Raw genomic sequence first — 14,128 nt, 5'->3', positions numbered from 1 at the left:
GAAGGGGTACGTGCACCCCAATGTTTATAGCAGCAATGTCCACAATAACCAAACTGTGGAAGAAGCCGAGATGCCCTTCAATAGACGAATGGATAAAGAAGATGCGGTCCATATATACAATGGAATATTACTCAGCCTTCAGAAAGGATGAATATTTTTCATTTACATTGACATGGATGGAACTGGAGGGGATTATGTTAAGTGAAGTAAGTCAATCAGAGAAAGACAATTATCATATGGTTTCACTCATATGTGGAGTATAAGAAATAATGCAAAAGGATCATAGGGGAAGGGAGAGAAAACTGAATGGGAAGAAATCAGAGAGGGAGACAAACCGTGAGAGACCCTTGACTCCGGGAAACAAACTGAGGGCTGCTAGAGGGGAGATGGGGAGGATGGGGTAACTGGGTGATGGGCATTAAGGAGGGCACGTGATGTCATGAGCACTGGGTGTTATATGCAACTGATTAATCACTGAACACTACATCTGAAACTAATGATGTACTCTGTGTTGGCTAATTGAATTTAAGTTAAAAAAAGAAAAAGAAAGAGGGGTAAAAGTTTCAAAAGTTCATTCGTATCAGGAGAAGCAAGAGGGAGTACGTTTCCTGGTGTAGGTGAAGACTGACCCAAAGTGTTTAGTATGAAATAAAGTGTGTCTGGATAGAAGACTGGAACCCTAAGGCACCAAAACGAAGCAAATGGCTTTTCTCACAAACATCCTGCTCCGCTCACGTCCATCATTTGCGTGAGGCTCAGAGGGACAAATGTGCTCAGTGAGTTAGCTGTGTTAGGGATTTGGCTGAGGAAGCTTGAGAATGAAAAGAGGTTCACTGTTGTCCATTTGGATGGGGCTCAACACTTGTCATTAAGTGGCTGTACATTTTTAAAAGCGAGATTTCTTGCACATTTGAGTTGGTGGCTCGATAGTCAGGCAGGTGTCAAGAAATATGGAAATGTATGGCCCCAAATCTGTTGGTTTGAGCCTGTTGAGAACCAAGGGTCTTCCAACACAAGGGGCTTCTTGTGGGGTCTGGGAATGTGCATGGGAAAAAAATCACATCCCTGTCCTCTAACCTCTAATGGAAACTTAACATGTCTTTCCAACATGAGGGTAAGCAATAAGCCACCGCGATATTACCACGCAGGTGACTTTATTGCTGGTAGCAACTGTAGGTTTTTTCATCCATATTCCAGCTGGTACAGACGTCTCTAAATATTGTTTCTGTTTGTCACGATGTCAGGATTGCAGACTTACTGCCCCTGTGTTAGATCTTGCTGTTCATTGTGTAGAGAAAGAAGCACATATATTTCTATATCATAAGTCTGCTTTCTAAATATTCTGATAACTGTATTTCAATATAACTGATTTCTTTTATGATCCTAGCTACTTTATTTTGGACATTAAAAATGTTATTCTTAGAAGAGAGTCAGCCTCCCCAGACTGAGAGGAGTGCATGGCACACACACAAAAAGTGACTGGGGTACACTGTGGGCTGGTGGGGGGCTTCCTGTCCCTGACCCAAGGCCATGGGCATTGCTGCAGGACCTGGAAATCCACGTTGACCAGCTTTGCCCACACCCCCCCCCGAGACTTATCAGCCTGGGTCTTTGAGCAAGAATCTGCACCCAGGGGCACCTCTGTTCCCATGCTGTGTGTGTGTGTGGTGGTGGGGGGGGTGGGTTATAGGAGATAGGTGGGGTGATAACCAGTACCCAGAAAGCTTCAAGGAGCCCTCCTCGTGGACTAACTCCTTTCCACCAATGGCAGGGCCAGAACAACAGGGGCTTCCCTCAGCCCTGCCCTTTGACAGAGCTGAGAGGAACTGAGCAACCTCCTGGCAGTGGAGGCAGCTTCCTCCTTGTCTGTCACGTGGAGCTTGGCTCCCGTCCCTCACAGCCTTGGGTCACACAGCCCGCAGTGCCTGTTCAGAGAGGAGCCAGGAGCACAAAGCCAACATGGGCTCGGGGGCCAACATGCTGAGAGCCGTCCTCCTCCTCCTGGGTAAGTGAGGAATGCAGAAATGGGGTGGTCGGGACTCTGCTGTGGCACGGCTGCCTCAGTGAGTGGGAAGCCGGGGGAGCGTTAGCCCCCTGGGGCCCAGTCCCTTAAGCACAGATGTGTCCCTTTGGATAGATGGCTTTTTCACATTTTGAGATGGGAGACAGTGAGCAATGATTTTGTCTGTTTCATTCCAGCTGCAACTTACAAACGCTTCTGGGCCAGAGGAGAACAGGAAAGGGTCATGTGGTAGAGTTTTGGGCTCAGGACCCAGACAAATCTGGCTTTAAATTGTGGCTCCATTGCTGACCAACTGCAGCAAGCTTCCTAGACCCTCTCTCAGTTTCTGAACTGATAAAGAGGGGGATAATAATGCATATCTTCTAGGATTGTATGAAAATTAAGATCAATTTAATTAAGTCAAACCAAAATAATTACATAAAATGGGAAAATGTAGGCATATAGATGCTTCTCTATAGTTAGTGGTGAATCAGTCTTATTAAGAAGTGGGGTAGTCTCTCAGTCACCCAGAGGTATCCTGGCTTTTTAAAGTCATTTTTATTTCTGTGCATCAAAAGAAGGAAGAAGGGAGAAAGGCAGGGACTAATAGAAAAGTAGTGCCAGATAAGGAGGGAGAAATGTAAGACCAGAGAAGCAGACAGAGAGGAAAATCAGGAGAGATAAAGATCGAGGCACAGAATGATGGTTAGAATGACATGTACAGACAGAGATAAACAGAGATGAAAGAGCCATGCACTTTGCAAAATCTGCTTTGACATTAACTGTTATTTCTTAAAAAGGAAACAAATGTTCCTCATCTGCACAAAGATGTTGTTTCTCAGATCTTGCACTGGGTCAAGACTCAAAGGCAGGCAGTCTATCTCCAGATCTAATCTTCTGTCTGAGGAAGCAATAGCCTGTATCCCGGACATGGGCAATGTTATTCCCATGGGCAGGACTCTGTCCAAAGCCTGCATCCAGCCCAGAAATGAACAAAGACCTTGGCTTTCTGGGAGTTAGCATGTCAGGCAGAGCGCCTCGGCATCTAGCAGTTTACACATGGAAATGGGCATGTGTAATGAGTGGCAGTGGCAGTGAGGGGTGGTTAGAACCAGCAAGCAAGAACGAAGTGTGTGCAGGGCAGAAAATGCAAAGTGTGCTCAGTAAAGTGGCAGAAGATGGCAAGCGTCTTGTGACTTGTTTCTGCTTTTGACCTATCTAGATATACAGACCAATCTGTCCTGGGGGGGGGAGGGGTGGAGAAGTTAAATTTAAGAAATCCAATGAAAAAATGTGCCTATGATACGAACAGGCACCTTGCTGAAGAATTACAAATGATAAGCCTTGAAAATGCTCAAGGTCCCAAATAATAAAAGAAATAGTAACATGTAACATTTTTGAGTGCATTCGTCATGCTGCATACTCCCTTCAACACTTTACATTAGCTCATTCCAACCCTACAGCTTCATAAATAGGTCCCGCCATTGTTTGCATTTTAAGGATTAGGTTTTAATTAGTTGGTCAAGGTATCACAGCCAGTTAGTGTTTTCAGATACTATTGGGTAGAGATAGTAGTGTTTAGGAGTGTGTGCCTCGCTCTAAACAACCGGAATGTAAATCCTCTTTGGCTGTTTACCGGCCCCGGGAGTTTGGGAGATTGTCCATCCTCTCCTTGCTCAGTTTTCTCATCTGTAACTTGGGGATAATGATTGTACCAACCTCATAGGGCTGTTGAGAGAACTCAGTCTGTGACCACATTTAAAGCATGTGGCCAGTATCTGCCATGAGGTGAGCACTCACTATTGGATATTTGGAACACTGATTGACCCAATCTTCTCAGGAGGCAATCTGACAATATGTAGCGAAGTGCAGGTTGTTCACAACCTTTTACCCAGAAATTCCACATTCGGGAACTTATCCTGATGAAATAATAGGGTAACAGCTCCCCAAAATATTTAATAGGATGTTATTCAGCACTGCAGACCCCAGTAGACACCAGAAAGAAATGCTTTTCAGTCAGAATCTGGCTAAATCCAAAACGTTTACATGAAAGACATAACTTTCTCGAAGGACAGAGGAGATGTGACATGGACAGAGGAGAGGTGACAAAATGATAGTTACAGAGTTATAGGTACGGAATTATATTTTGCACATTTGTTTGCCTATCCAAAAATTGACTGGAAGGAAATACAGCACATTGTTAATAGTTTCCTTTTACTTTTTCTAGGAAATAGATAATGAGGCATCTTTTAATTTCTTTGTATTGACATTTTTCATAATGATCATATATATTCTTAATACCAAATAAATAAATTTCTATGCACCAAAAAATAGCATGATAGCCTGTTGAAAGTTGTAAGAAGTAATTGAGCTTTTCCTTTATGAACTGGTCAAAGGAACCTGGGAGATTTTCTAGTGATACCTACTAATACAGGGCAAGTGACCAGGCCAGTCACCCCGGGGCATAGGAGAGTGCTGTGCATGAGGGCTTTTGGGAACATGGGAGGAAGAAGGACATCTCTCCCTACTCCTGTGACATCAAGGCTGCGTGAGCCACTATTTTCCACATACAGAGTAGTTGGAGAGTTTTGGGAAACCCAGTTTTCCAATCTTCTAAAACTATTTTTAAGACTGAGATCAATATAACAAACATTCGTGAATTAATGCATTTTAAACACCTTGAATTAATGCATTTTAAAATCTGGCTGGTTTTTTAGATACATGTATTTGAAAGTGGATAGATAAATCAACATGTCCATCAAAGAAATGGAATGTCAGAGATGGAGTTAATGCCCTTTGGGCTCCCCTCTTCTGTCTTGTTTTCCTCTTTCCTCCGGAGGAAACGGCACCCCTGCTGTGACTGCGTTTCCTTCCTGTGTTGCTTTCTAGGGGTTCAACATGTGGCATGAATGTCATGCTACCTTAGGTCCCCATGCTGATCACATAGATCAAAGGTATTTCTTTCAACTACCTATACGATTCTTTTGAAACACTACATCATAATTTAGTTGTACCTTCCAGTATTGATCAAATTTAGGTTGTTTCTTACTTCTTGTATGGTCGCTGATGCTGCCACGAGCCATCTTCTAGAAGCCCCGTGTGGCTGTTTTCTGGGAGACAATCAAGAAGAGGTGTTGCTGTCATGGGTATGGGCAATTCTCCCCTCATTGGATATCGCCAAATTGCTCTCCAATGGCGAGGCCTGGACCTCTCTGTCGCCCTACAGGTTTAGTAACACCCAATAGTGTGAGACTTCTCATTTTTTTGCCAATCAGAGTTGTAAAATATTATCTCCAAGTTTTTAGGTTGCGCATTTCTGATTACTAGTGAGAATAACCATTTTCCCTGTATTTATCAGACAGCCAGGTTTCTTTTTCTGTACATTTCCGGTGGTTTTCTTTGATTATTGGTCTTTTATGTATTTTTTCTGGATATTAATTATTTGGCTCTGTCATGTGTTGAGATATCCTGTCTCAGTACATTGCTTATCTTTTATCTTTGTGGCATTCTTTGCCCTGCAGAAGTCTTTAAATGAGATACAATCACATTTATTATCCTTTGACTTTTGGAGTGTCTGGTTTTTTCCCCTTGTCTAAGAAACTTTTTTTTTAAATGTAAAGTGGTCGCATTTTCCATGATTGTACCTTTAATTTATTTGGAATTTATTTTTGTGTATGGCCTAAGCAAAGGATCTAATTTAAGGTTTTTTTCTATACGAAACATCACTTGACTTCATATCATTTATTTCACAATCTTTCCTTTCTCCCCTGCTTTGCAGTGCTTCTTCTACTTTACACCCATTTAATGCATATTTGAACTGTTAATGGGATTCCTATTCTGTGCCAGGGCTTGTGTCTGTCTGTGTTGAGTCATGTCACACAGTTGTATTCACCATAGCTTATGAATCTTGATAACTTGTAGGTAAGAGCCCTTCCCCTCCTCTTTCTTCTTCCTCTCATTCTTCTCCTTTTTCTTTGACATTAAACCCATCTTGGCTCTTACTACACCTTCTCTCTTGCGTGTAGATTGCTCTCCTTGAAAGCATCATCAAAGCCCACTTCCTGAGAGTTGATTCTGAGCATGGTGCCTTGCCCAGTCCTTCTACGTAGATCTCATTTGTTTCTCACAAACAGCCCACGAAGCATGTGCTCTTATCATCATGCCCATTTCACAGATGAGGAAACCAAGACCCAGAATGATAAAGTAGCTTATCAGAGGTCACATAGCAGGTGAGTGGAAATGCTGGGATTCAAACGCAAATAGTTTGATGCTGAAAAGCTGTATTTTTAACTCTAATACCAAACTGCCTCCCAGTTGAGAATAGAAAGTAATGTCATCATGGAACACTGACATGACTTTCTGAACTGTTCTCTCAATTTTTTGTTTCAAGATAGTTTCAAACTTAAAGAAAAATTGCAAGAATAATAATACAAAGAACCCCCATATGATTTGCCGATTTCTTAATCAAATCACATCATTTGCTTTATCTCATGTTATCTCTCTAGAGAGATATGTTTATACAAAACAAATGAGGATATAAATATATATACTTCTATATATAGAAAAAGAGAGACGTCTTTTTTTCAGAGCCATTTGAGAGTAAGTTGTATATATCATGGTTTTTTTTTTTAAACCCCTAAATACATTAGTGTGTATTTCTTAAGAGTAGAGACAATCTCTTGCATAACCACAGCACAGTTAGCAACATCAGGAAAGTTAACATTGACAAAATACTTTCACATAGTCTGTCACAGTTCAATATTTTCACTGGACCCACCAATGCCCTTTGCAACCTTCACTGTGGTCTTGCAAAGGAGCCAATGGAGGGGCAGATGTTGCATTTGGTAACTTTGTTTCTTTAACCTTCTTTACCTGGAACATCTCCTCAGCCTTTGCCTTTTATGACATTGGTATTTTAGAAGCTTCCATCTCCTTTTCTTTCAAAGAACATTCCTCATTTTGGAGTTGGCCTGATATTCTAGTGATTTCAGTTATCCATTCTGTACTAGACAATGCATAACTGCTCTTGGGTCCTTCTCAGGGTTTCACATTTGGAAGCAGAAGATACCCATGTGAGAAAGGCTCATGTTCTTTTGACATGATGATAAAAGACTTGCAGCTAGATTTTGGATTATGGTTGTCACAGTTCTAAATAAATTATTTGCCGCTTAGCTACCACCCAATCAATATTGTTAAATTTTGCTAAAATATTGCTCTAAGAATAGCTATTGAAAATATCTGGTGAAATTTCTAGGCATTTTCTTAGAGGTTTGCACCTTCCTTTTTAAAAGGCTGCCAGATAAAATATTCCTATGGACTCTTAATGCCAACCAAAATGTCAGCCATCTGTCTCCGTTTTAATTCTGTTAGAAAGCACCCGCTGAAATCTATGTATTATTATAATCATGATAATAAAAGAAATACAATATCACTTTAATTATGTTTCAGTGCCTAAAACATTCTTCATTGAAAGAGCCAGAGGTATTGAAGAGAGCAGAGGCTTCCCCCCCCCCCCTTAATTTATAATGAAAAGATGGCAGAGGCCGGGGTAAAGAGAATTAAATTCGTTTTTATCTTACAAGTCAAAGTCATCACTTTATTCCTTGGCTCTTAGTCCCTGAGATCTTTGTAAAAATCTTTCCTGACAGCTTTTCCCCTGTTTCAGATTCCTGCCAAGACAATGGTTCACAATCGTGCAGTGAGTGGATTCCTGGAAGAAAGAATTCTTGACATGTTAGTTTTCTTTTTCTGTGCAACAATTTATCACAAATGTAACAAAATAAAACAATACAATAGGGTCACTCAGAAAATCAGTGGAACATAAAGGAAAAAGGGAGGACCCCAGGAAGGTGAGGAGAAATGTCCTGATCAAGCCAGCATTCTCTTCATGACTTTGCCCATTTTCTAATTGGTTTGTGTGGTGTTTCCTTTACTATTGGATTTTAAGAGTTCTTAATATCTTCTGAATATGAGTTCTTTGTCAAATATGTGATCTGAAAATACTTTCTCCCAGTCTCTAGCTGGTCTTTTCATCCTCCCCACAGGGTTTTTCACAGAACAAAAGTACTTAATTTTAAATATACTGATATTTTTTTCTCTTATGGATCATGCTTTTGATAGAATGTCTGAGAAGTTTTCACTACTCAATTGCCTAAATCTCCAAGATTTTGTCTTACGTTTTCTCCTAAAAGTTGTCAACTGAAAAAAAAAAGGGGGGCTGAGCTGAAAAACAAAATCATTGATTGGGGACCTCGTAATTGTAATTCAGGAACACAGAAGATTTGGGCAGCAACACAAATAGTGTGCCTCTCCCCCCCCCCCCCCCGCCCCGCCCCAGGAGACAAAAGTCAAGGATTTCTAAAGACAAAGGGAATACTTGTATGTTGTTTACAAAGAATTTTGATTGGTGTTGGCAGCAGAAAAGTAATCTTGATTGAATATAATTGGTTGCTAAGACTATCACTAAGCCTTCTCTTAACTGCTCTTAGCAAGTTGCAGGTGTTCTGGCTGAGTCCTTGCAATATTTGCAGTTTGACCCAGTTCAGAAGTTTATGGTTGTACCCACTGAGGATGTGCGTAAGGTCCATCTCCTTAATGGCCTCCTGGTTCCCTTTTAAATCACCCTATTTCTATTTCACCTTTCACAAAGTTGTATGGTTTTATATTTTACATTTGAATCTATGATACACTCAGAGTTCATTTGTGAATTTAGCTCAGCATACTTTATTGTTGTTGCTGCTTATAGATATCCAATTGCTCCAGCACCATTCCTCTATTGAATTGATTTTGCTCCCTTGTCCAAAATCAATTGGTCATACTTGTATGGACTATTTCTGGATCATCTTTTCTTTTCTATAGATCTGTCCCTCTGCCAATACCACAGAGTTTTGATTTCTGTAGGTATGTAAGTTTCAAGATGGTAGAGTGATCCCTCCTACTTTATTCTTCACTTTCAAAAAAAGTTTTTAGCAATGGTATTTCCTTTGCCTTTCCATGTAAATTTTAAAATAATCCTATCTACATCAACAAAAAAATCTTGCAAGGATTTTGATAGGAATTACATTAAATCTATAGATCAATTTGGGGAGATTTGACATCTTTATTATGCTGACTTTTCCATAAACTTGGTTTGTATTTCCATTTAATAAGATTCTTTTTTTATTTCTCTCAACACCATTGTGGATTTTTTAATATGTGAGACCTGTACATGTATTATTAGGTTTACATCTAAGTATTTTTGGGGGGGGTGATAGTAAATTGTATTGTATTTAAATTTTCTCTTTCTACATGTAACTGTCTGTATATGGAAGTATAATTGATTTGTGTATGTAGATCTTCTATTTTGCCATCTTAATGAACTCACTTATTAATTCTAGGGGTTATTTTTTAGATCCCTTGGGATTTTCTACATGGACCATGATCTGCAAATGGTTGTATTTTTCCCTTTCTGAATGGTATGCTATTTTAATTTCCTTTTCTTGCCTTATTGGACTGGCAGGAACTTCCAGTCCTATGTTGAACAGGTAGGGTGATGGCAAATAGCTTTGCCTGTCTTTGATCTTAGTGGGAAAACATCTTGTTTCTTATGATTAAGTATGTTGTTAGTTGTAGGATTTTTTTCATAGATTCTTTATTAAGTTGATGATGTTTCCCTTTTTTCCTAGTTTTCTGAGGATTTTTCTCATAAGTGGGTTTAGAATCTTGTCAAAAATGCTTTTCCTGCATCACTCATTATGATATGTGATTTTATTCTTCTGTTGTTTGTTAATGTGGTGGATTGCACGGATGGATTTTTGAATATCAAACCAGCCTTGCATCCTTGAATAGACTCTATTTGGTCATGATGTGTAATTCTTTTATTTTGCTGAATTCTACTTGATAACATTTTGGTAAGGATTTTGGGTTTGTATTCATGAGGGACACTGGTCTGTAGTTGTCTTTTTTTGCACCATTTTTTCTCTGGTTCTAATGTCATGGTAATGTTGGTTTCATAAAATGAATTAGGAAGTATTTCCTTCTTTTTTATTTTCTGGATGGAGTTGTGCATAATTTGTGTTAATTTTTCTTTAAACATATGCTAGAATTCTCGCCTGAAACTGTCTGGGCCTGCAGGTTTCTTCCTTGGGGTTTGTAGATTATGAGTTCAATTTCCTTAATAGTTATAGGGCTCTTCAAAGAATCTATTTCATATTGGGTGAGTTGTGACAGTTCGTACTTTTTGAGGAATTGGCCCATTTTATCTAAGTCATCAGGTTTTTTTTTAAAGATTTATTTATTTATGAGAGAGAGAGAGATTGAGAATGCACACATGGGGAGGAGGGGCAGATGGGGAGGGAGAGAGAATCTCAAGCAGGCTTCCTACTGAGTGTGGAGCCCATCATGGGGCTCAGTCTCAGGACCCTGAGATCATGACCTGAGCTGAAACCAAGAATTAGATGTTTAACCAACTGCATCACTCAGGTGTCCATAAGTCACCAGGTTTTTATGTGTAGCGTTGTTCATAGTATTCCCTTATTACCCTTCTGATGTCTATAGGATCTGTAGTGATGTTCCTGTTTCACTTCTGATATTGGTGTCATCTCTCTCTTTTCCCTTGTCAGTCTCATTAGAGGTTTGTCAAATTGATCAATCTTTTCAAAGAATTGGATTTTTTGTTTCACTCATTTTCCCTATTATTTTTTCTTTTTTCAACCCTATTGATTTCTGCTCTTGTCTTTATTATTTACTTCCTTCTGTGTGTTCTGGCTTTATTTTGATGTTCCTCTGGTTTCTTCAAGTGAGATATTAGATTATTGTTCTAAGACTTTACCTCTTTCCTAATGTAAGCATTTAGTACTATAAATTGCCCTCTCAGCACCACTTTAACTATGCCCCACAAATTCTGATATGTGTGTTTTCATTTTCACTTAGTTAATAAATATTTTGAATTCTCTTGGGACTGCCTCTTTGACCCATGAATTTTGTAGAAGTATCGTTAGTTTCCAAGTGTTTGGAAAATTTCCTGTTATCTTTCCATTGTTGATTTCTAGTTGAGTCCATTGTGACCCCACTTTGTATGAGTGAAATTATTCTTTTTGTTGATGTTTGATGCAGAATATAGTCTAGATACTTTGATATATCTTATATAAGTGCTTGAAGAGAATGCGCATTCTGCTGGTGTTGGGTCCTGTTGCTTGATAGTATGGTTGAAATTTTTTATATTATTACTGATTTGTTGTACTGATTACTAGTTGTTTTATCAATTGTTGAGAGAGGCTATTGGAGTCTTTAACTATAGTTGTGCATCAGTCTATTTTTCCTTTCAGTGTTATCGGTTTCTGCTTCACATATTTTACAGCTCTGTTGTTTGATTATAGAGATCTATGATTACTGTGTCTATTTGGTGGATTGACTCTTTTATCATTATGTAATATAATACAATGTCATGTAATATCTCTGGCCCCAATAATTTTCTGTGCTCTAAAACGTATCTGATATAGATATAACCATTCTTTCTTTTTGTTAATGTCTGCATGGATTTCTTTCTTCATTCTTTTACTTTGTACCTATCTATATCATATTTGGGGTGAGTTTCTTGTAGACAGCATATGGCTTGATCATTTTTTAAATAAACTTTGCAAACCTGTTTTTTAATTGGTAGATATAAGCAATTTACATTTAATGTAGTTTTTGATATGTTGGAGCTTTCAGTCTGCCACTTTATATTTTGGTTTCTCCTTGTTCTCTATTTTTCATTTCTCTTTTTCCTACCTTCCTGGGTGTTACTGGAACATTTTTTAGAATTCCATTTGATTTGTCTCTAGTGTTTTTGAACATATTTCTTTTCATACCCTTTGCAGTGTTTGCTGTAGGTATTACACTATATATATACATAACATATCACCATCTACTGTTGTCAACATTTTAACAGTTCTAGTGAAAAGTGGAAATTGTGTCTCTATGTCCCTTTCCTCTCTTAAATATTTCCTCTACATATATTGAGACTACATATATTGAGACCTCTACAAAATTTTAGACATGTTATTTTTTAGCCTAAACTGTCAAACAGAATTTAGAAATCTTAGAGGAGAATGAAAGTCTGTTTTGTTGACTCATATTTTTATGAGCTGTGACAGCCACACTTTGACCTCAGGCCACATGCTGCATCCAGTGGGCCTTCCAAGGTCCTCAGCCCATTTGCCTTCCTCTCTCCATCTTTCAGGATCTTCTTATGTTTGTTTGTTTGTTTTTGTATAATATCTAGGTTTTATGCTATATTTAGTGAGAAGAATAGGGAAAAGTAAGCCTGGTCTCTCTCTCCAGAAATGGAGTTCTGAAATGAGTTTTTAAGAGCCTGGCAGATGGGTGATTGGGAGGAAGCTCTTTGGGGAGGGGGGTCTGGGCTCCTCTCAGACACACAGCACTGATCCTGGGGGATCATGAGGGAAGAAAATGCCCTCAGGTAAGGGCAGCACAGTGACCTCAGCAAAGTGCCTGCTGGGAATTCCCGGTGGTCCTTGAACCCTGGACGGGAGCTGGTGTGGCCATCACACAAATCAGCAGATTTTTTCACTCACTTCCAAATTAAACCACTTGTGCTTCCTCTTGAAAGTCACTGTAAGCATCTCTGTCACATCCAGACCCTCATTTATTCTCCAAAATTGCCTGAACTGCTCCTTTTATTAAATTTGATTCCATTAAATAACGGGCTAATGGTTCTCAGTAAGATGAACTGGCTTGCTCTCTCCTGCTCGTCTGAACAAAACAGATGAGCAGCTGGGGAATTTCTGCCTGGAGCCTGGCTGCACCCCCTCAGAAACCTATGCAAACCTTTGGGCCATGTTGTCAAGGAGCTGCTGTCCAGGGGATGAGGTGAAGGGCCTGGAGCTGGGCACAAGGACGTCGGAGCTTTCGCTTACAGTAAGCAAATAATGATTTTTATCAGGCTCTGCTGTGACACAAAGTTAAGCCCCGGTTGAAGGAGTTGAAAGTCTACAGGAAGAACAGTTGCAATGTGGTATCTTAGGTGCTGAGATGTAGGAAACATGGAGGGAGACAGAGAAAAAGGCCCTGATCCGAACTAGGGTGTCTGGGAGGGCTTCCTGGAGGAAGAGTCCTATTGAAACTGTGGTCAACTTGGAGCCACTGTCCAGCCGGTGTGCCAGTGTGAGGCCCTTTCCTGGAGCCAGGCTGACCCAGGTTCCAACCCCAGGACTCTCCTATTCAGGAGTGTGAATGTATGTGTGCCCCCATGTCATACATACGTTCAAATGCAAAGAGTTTTTTTCTTTCTAGTCATGTTATAAAGTGTTTTCAAAGTTCAGGAACTGGGTCAGCATGCACCCATAAGGGAGAGGGGTTTGTTTGTGCACTGGGTCACCAATAGTGAGGGTGGTGTGTCCAGGGAGGAAAACCAGCCTTGTGGGGGCCTGGGAACTAGACAGCAAGAGGGGGACTGCTTTTATTTCAGTGACGAACAGGCATTCCTTGGCAGATAACCAGAAAATCTCACTTCCTTCCTCCACTTGGCAAGCTAGTTTGGGAAGCACGCCTCAGCGCTGGCCAGAAGTCCGGGGGGAAGGCGAGGTGTTGGGTAGAAGGCCGGGTGGGAAGGTTGACGGGGCCAGGTCCTGCCCTGAATCCCGCAGCATCCTGGCATTCCAGGAGACCCCAGCCAGGCCCCAATTCCTCCTGCTCTGCCCAGAAGACCAGCCAGCCAGCCTTTGGGCCTTCGGCAGGGCTGAGCTTCCCCCCTTGGAAAGATGACCCCTGGAGAGTGGACTGCAGGGCCCTGAGGGGCAAGCGGGCTGGGTCATGTGTGGATGGATCTCTAACTTTTAAATATTTAGACTGTGGCACGCCCTGGACTCTGTGAATGTTAGGAGCTGCCTTGAAAAAGGAGTGTCCAGCGCAGACCCTGGCACACAGTAGGGCTCAGACAACCTCGGTCCTGGTAGATGGAGGCAGGTGGTGGGGTGTTGCCAAGGCCCCGGGGCTTTCATGTTGGCTGGGTGTTGCTGTTTCCGCCGCAGTGTCATGGGCCTTTCCCCCGTGGGCCAGGCCAGCAGTTATCCCGCAGCCCCGCCCCCAGGGCTCATGCTTCCCTCAGCTGGTCCCCGAGGACTGCGGAGCAGAGCTTCTCAGAGG

General features: G+C 40.9%; 1 protein-coding gene across 2 annotated transcripts in view; it reads left to right on the top strand.

Moving 5' to 3' along the window:
- The first annotated feature begins 1,880 nt into the window (after positions 1-1,880).
- The window catches only part of TMEM273 (transmembrane protein 273), a 30,985-nt gene continuing 18,737 nt past the window's right edge, over positions 1,881-14,128 (top strand). For both annotated transcript variants that reach the window (XM_027596548.1, XM_027596547.1), the window contains exon 1: positions 1,881-2,005. In XM_027596548.1, coding sequence (XP_027452349.1) covers positions 1,960-2,005 — 46 coding nt within the window. In that variant the 5' untranslated portion in view covers positions 1,881-1,959. The remainder of the gene's footprint in view (positions 2,006-14,128) is intronic.

Source organism: Zalophus californianus, chromosome 15, assembly GCF_009762305.2.
Source record: "Zalophus californianus isolate mZalCal1 chromosome 15, mZalCal1.pri.v2, whole genome shotgun sequence".
Taxonomy (NCBI): domain Eukaryota; kingdom Metazoa; phylum Chordata; class Mammalia; order Carnivora; family Otariidae; genus Zalophus; species Zalophus californianus.
The sequence above is the reverse complement of the archived record's forward strand: the minus strand, read 5'-3'. Positions and strand labels throughout refer to the sequence as shown.